The 6,021-nt window shown below is 35.0% G+C and overlaps 1 protein-coding gene across 4 annotated transcripts; it reads left to right on the forward strand.

Moving 5' to 3' along the window:
• The first annotated feature begins 385 nt into the window (after positions 1-385).
• LOC129887973 (adrenodoxin-like protein 1, mitochondrial) lies at positions 386-5,720 on the forward strand. Of its 4 annotated transcripts, none has more exons than XM_055963236.1 (8): positions 386-553; positions 667-742; positions 2,830-2,894; positions 3,107-3,153; positions 4,118-4,224; positions 4,948-4,997; positions 5,139-5,221; positions 5,304-5,720. In XM_055963236.1, exons 1-8 carry the CDS (start codon positions 479-481, stop codon positions 5,416-5,418), a joined length of 618 nt encoding a protein of 205 aa, XP_055819211.1. In that variant the 5' UTR covers positions 386-478; the 3' UTR covers positions 5,419-5,720. The 4 variants fall into 4 exon arrangements, with proteins under 4 accessions (XP_055819211.1, XP_055819212.1, XP_055819214.1 ...); XM_055963237.1 differs by having other exon boundaries at positions 2,830-2,888; XM_055963239.1 differs by lacking the exon at positions 2,830-2,894 and having other exon boundaries at positions 3,135-3,153.
• The last annotated feature ends 301 nt before the right edge of the window (positions 5,721-6,021 follow it).

Genomic DNA, 6,021 nt, shown 5'->3' on the forward strand with positions numbered 1-6,021 from the left:
TGTAGCACAAGATAACTACCAATTAATAAATATTAGTTATAACGGTGATCCATTTTAGAGGAGCTAACATTCTAACGACAATTGAATCAACAGTAGCCCCAATTCAAATTATTCTCCTTATGTGTATCTTTTTTCTTTTATATAATTTTAATTTCTTAAATAAAGAATCTATTAAGTTTTTCAAAGTGCCATTACCCTGTGTTTTAGTTCAGGGATCAAAGTTGCACAAACTATTTAATTATAAATTAGATGTATTTAGTTGAATTATAAAGGATTAAAAATGAAATAAGACAATAATTCAAGGATCAAAATTGTTATTTCCTCTTTAATAAAAAAAACCTTAAATATATCCTTAAATTATATGAAATTGAATAAAAATATTTTCCATTAATAATAGGCAAAGGGGTTTTAGGTGGGTTTTTGTGGGAAGTATAGTACTAAACTCATCGCGCCTTTCGTATATCTCCAGCGACCCCAAATGGTGGGCTTCCACAACCTCCGACATGCCCACCGGCTCACCCGCTGCTCTCTTCTTGCTCATAGTTCAGCTTCTGTGAGTTGTTCTGCGACAGTATTTTGAATTAATTAAGATTTATGTTTAAGGTATTTTTATACGCAACAAAATTTAATTACTTTAGTTCTGAAGAATTTCGGTTGCAATTACAGATATTGCTGAAAGTGGGTCGGAGGAGTTATTGCACTGCGACAGTCAGGAGTTTGTTACCTTTGAATTCTATCAGTGGTACGTTTTATTAGCTTTAATTGTATTTGCATTAATTTCAGTAAATTTGTGTTTTTTTTTTTGAGTTTGGTCGTATTCCTATGAAGTTTATGAATGAACGATAAAAGGATAGGAGGGAATGGATCAGATCTCTCTTTTAATCAAATATAGGGCTTCCAAATACTCTTCAATCTATTTGATTCTTGCAAAACAAAGCCTAAATTATTAGATTTAAGTGATAGAAAGGAGTTTATGCTACAAAGTTGGTTTGGTTAAAAACAGAGAGTGTTAGGGGGTTATGCTATTGGGAGTTTCAATGAAGAAAAGAAGGCGAAAAAAGGTAAATTGGGAGGTAAGCTGGGAGAAAATGGTGTCCTAAGCATTAAAGGCTGGAAATTGGGGTGTTACAGTTCAATGCAATTTGCATTCTTGTTAGGATCAAGCGCTTACCATCATACAACAAACAACAACAACAACAACCCAGTGAAATCCCACAACATGGGGTCTGGGGAGGTTAGAATGTACGCAGACCTTACTCCTACCAAGGTAGGACGGCTGTTTCCTGGAGACCCTCGGCTCAGTAAAAGCATAAATGCATAAAAAATGTTAGATAAGAATAGAAAATTAAAAGCTTTATGAGAAAAACAACAAACAAATAACGAATAGATAACAAATAAATACAAATAAATAAAGACTAATAACAAATAACGATTAAATAAATAATGAAAGCGTCACAGGTAATAGTAAACGCACAACTTTATTCTTAACTAAATTCACCAAACAAGCGCCATGTTCGATCATGTCTCTGACCCACCCTAGCCCCCTCGTGGGCCTTGCAGGATGTTGGGTTACCCAACAATCCCCCTCCTAACACCTGCTTTATGCAACATGTTGCTCCTGGGAATTGAACCCATGACCTTGGCTCTTATACCACTTGTTAGGATCAAGTGTTGACCATTATGCCAAAAGTTATAGCTAATAATAAAGGCACAACTTTATTTCTTAACTAAGTTCACCAAGCAAGCATCATGTTTGATCATGACTCTAACCTGGGCCACCCCATCCCCCTCGTGGGCCTTGCCATAGGTAGGATGTTGGCGCTACCCAACAATCCTAATATTCCTGAAGAATCTAATGAACTTTGTAATCAATAGGCAAGGATTATCGAGATTTCTTCTCTATTAGTACAAGAGTTTTGAAATAACACAAAGATTTGGATTTCGAGTGCAAAATTTATCCATGTTTTCACTAGCTGTTTTACATATTTAAATGCTTATTATGAAGCATATGACAGTGTATGGAAACTGAGGTGTTACAGCTCTCCTCTTTAAAGAAGTTTTATCCCTAACATTTTTGTCTGATACTATTCATGGAACAAGTTGGGGTAGGTTCTTGTCAGGTTGCCATCATTCATCTCCGAAATGCATATGACAATAAAAGTTTGATTTAATTACATATGGATCTAGAAATTGGTCTCTTCACTATTGAAAACATTATTAACCTCAATAATGGAGAATTACAACGATAATTTGACAAATCGACGAGCTTGGGACATTGCCCAATCACTCATGTGCCAGTGGAAGAAAACAATAGGAGAGTGTTTGAGGGTAATATAAACTGATCATGTACTTTTGAGGTATGACCTCTCTTTTCTAGTTTCTCTTTTGTGCCCCAATGAGTTTCTAGTGTATCGAAGATTGGACATTTTCGTGGAGAATCATATCATGTTGTTAATTCTCTACTTTTTGCTATACTTCTTGTATATAGAGGATTTTTTCCTCATTAATGAAATTATTTACCTTACCAAAAGAAAGATAAAAAACCTGGAGAACTACACCAGTCTTCCTCATTAGGATCGTATGGGTTAAAAGAAAGAGGACAGTATTCCAAAACAGTGAGAATGATGCAAAGAACATAAAAAGGTTTTATTTATTTATTCTTTTGATGCACAGAAAGACTCTTTTGAACAGGCAATTGTGTAACCTGATAGATGGTTCTGGTTCACCCAAATATCCAATTTCTACTCTCTTTTTTTTTGAGATTCAGTTTCTACATAGTTTTCACTCTGTAATGTTCTCAATTGCTTTTTCTTTATTAATGAATTGCAGCCCCGTTAGCTTGTTTCCCCAGGACATCAACACACTTGTTGCAATATCCTTTTACACAGGTCCTGGTCAGTAGCTTTGCTAGATGAATGTAATAGTTACTACTGTTGTAGGAATCGTTTATTAGTTACTTCATGTTCTATGACTCTCATTAGCACCCCACTTTGTTGGTTTGTATTTCTTTCTCTGTTTTTTTTTTCACAGTGTGAGGAAATGGTTTTGCTTTGTAACATCATTTTATCACCTTTTTTGATGCACTGAACTTTGCTTTGTGCTTCAGAGGCATGAACAATTTTGTACTACTGCAGGAAATGAGGAAAAACAAAAGTAAGTTTCTGCATGAATTGCATGAATTATTTATGCCGTTCTCTTTTCTTTTCTCCTCTTCAATGAGGGTACTTGTGGTTTCTGTAGGCGGGATATGAGATTATGTTGCTGGTTACAATTGTCCTTTACAAAAAAGACGAATTAAATTGGTGATTGATTCACTTGTTAAAGGGGAAGTCTTGAATGGAATTTAGGATTCAAAGGTTTTTAGGTTCTTTTTGGAAAATTTCTATTTTAGAGTAGATTAGACTAGCTTTGATCTCTTCAACTACTTTTCTTTTTTCTCCTGAATTGATCCAGATCTTATTAGAGTACACTCGATATGATACCATTTTTTACACAATTTCTGTTGAAAGTAACACCATATAAATTTGCCAAACTAGCAGTAACTGGTGCCATGAACATATACATGGACAGGAAGAAGAGTTTTTAGATTATGTATAAAGTAGGGCCTTTTCTAAATCAACTTATCTAGATTGAGATGCTCTAGGTATGTGTTCGGTAATTTTTTTTTTGTTTTAACTGGATCAGAGCTGATCCTCATAAAATTGGATTTGTTCTTTTCCACTCTAGAATCATGAAACAAATTCACTCACTCCTACTAGTCTAGATCTATGATTTCCCAAAAACTACCTAAAATTTTGGACAAATATCTCATTTTCTTTTGTGCGCCCAATGCATGATGTCACTAGGAGAAGTTTTTATTACAGTCAAGCATTTCGTCCTCAAACTTATGTTTTCTGACATCTAATACACTAATATAGATTTTGTATCAGAGATTTAATAGCCTTCTCTATATGATGGTAATTATTGAACTTGCATGCTATCTCCTTGATTGCATACATCGTCATCTTGTTTTGGTTAACCTATACAATTTAGCATGGATGGAATGACATGAGATTATGCCACACTAATTTAGTTACGACAAATTTAATTTTCCACGGTCTCTTTCTGTGATTGGCAGAATATCTGTAACTTTTGTTGACAAGGATGGAGAAGAGAACCATATCAAGGTCCCTGTTGGAATGTCTATGTTAGAAGCTGCACATGAAAATGACATTGAACTTGAAGGTCAGCTTTGTTGAGGCATCTTGGTTCATATATCTTGAAAGTATCTTCTCATCCTTAACTACTTAGTTTGCTGATAATTAAAAAATGATAAGGTGACTTAGTGAACCTTGGTATTAGTTTCAGTCAGTTGGGAGGCATTTACTGGACGTGTTAGAATTGTCATCAAACGTCATCACTTGCAATCCTGCAAAAGTTTTGAAAAAAGATGGAGAAGAAGAGTAGTATTTGTTTACAGATTTGAGCATAACGTGTTGGAATTCCCAAAATTGTTTCAAAGTTAGTGGGATGACTTTGCTCAAAGAGTTCCAGAAGGAGCACCAGGAGCATTGTGAGCTCATTGTCTTCATACTAGAGATACTACTGAAGCGGTGACGGTGATTGTAAGAAGGGAAGTTTGTAATGCATCTATAAGGAGAGACGGTGGTTGAATTTATGCACAAGGGATGATTTTATTAAGACTCTTAAATAACAGTTTTTATGTTCTCAATACTCCTTCCAGTTTCCACTTCAGCATTAGATATTCCATGAGCCACAAATGCATATTTCTAGGCAAATTACATGATTGACTCATGCACAAACTTATTCTGGTTTTAGGACAGTCAGATAAATAAAAACATTGCTAATAAGAACACTTTTAGATATTTTTGTGGTATTAACATTTCTAAGCATGGCAACAGATTCTTTGTGGTTAGCTTAACTAAAATAGTAGGGCCTTTGATGCAGGAGCATGTGAAGCTTCACTTGCCTGTTCTACATGTCATGTGATTGTTATGGTAAGTAATTGTGATCGGGATAATGTCATTGGTTTCTTCTTTCTGCCTGGCTGGGAGCTACCGAGCTACTCAATACCATCTTGGTTGTTCTGATCAGATAAATATGCTGTATTTCTTATCTATATTTTTGACGTTTGACAGGATGTGGAGTACTACAACAAGCTAGAGGATCCAACAGATGATGAAAATGATATGTTGGATCTTGCTTTTGGTCTCACAGACACGTATGTCTCTTTGCTTTGTGTACTATTTAGCAGTTTCCATGATCTTATAGCTTCTCATTTCTTTTACATTCATCGTCTTCAGGTCACGTCTAGGTTGTCAGGTAATTGCAAAACCTGAACTTGATGGAATTCGGTTAGCTCTCCCTGTTGCCACAAGAAACTTCGCTGTTGATGGCTATAAACCGAAACCACATTAGAATTTTTTTCTACCATAGATGAAGGATTTTATGGTTCATGTCTAACAAACACGAGTAAACAAAATTTGTGGGATGATAATACTTATAGGGGCCATTTTGATTACTTATTTACTTGTATCACTGGAAATATTCCAGGCGATATACGAGATTCGTCGTGGTGTCTGCTTGTCCATCCTCCCAATAATACCCACACTAATTCTGCAGAAATCTCTGTATTCTTTTATAGCAAATTCAACGTAAAATTATTATACTAGTATGAGCACTCATAAATGGCACAAATGCAGTTAACCATATTTGATGGACGACTACTTATGTCAATTTCTCCTCTTAATCAATCAAATCTATGTCCAAATGCCTACTTACCACCTATACTTTTTCTGAACATTCTAATACAACCCTTTTTTTTTTTTTTACATAAACTAAACTAACTGATGACAATCATACATGTCATTGACTTTGATAACACATCCTCAACTTCTCCTCTCGAACCCCTGTTGGTCTTTTCAATGAAATCTTCAATTCTTTTCCTCAATTCATCTTCTTTCTCATCACTTCTCTCAAAATTGTTGAAACATCCTTTCTTTTTCATTTTTGCCAAATGCA

The sequence above is a fragment of the Solanum dulcamara genome, chromosome 4 (assembly GCF_947179165.1).
Source record: "Solanum dulcamara chromosome 4, daSolDulc1.2, whole genome shotgun sequence".
In the NCBI taxonomy this organism is placed as follows: Eukaryota; Viridiplantae; Streptophyta; class Magnoliopsida; order Solanales; family Solanaceae; genus Solanum; species Solanum dulcamara.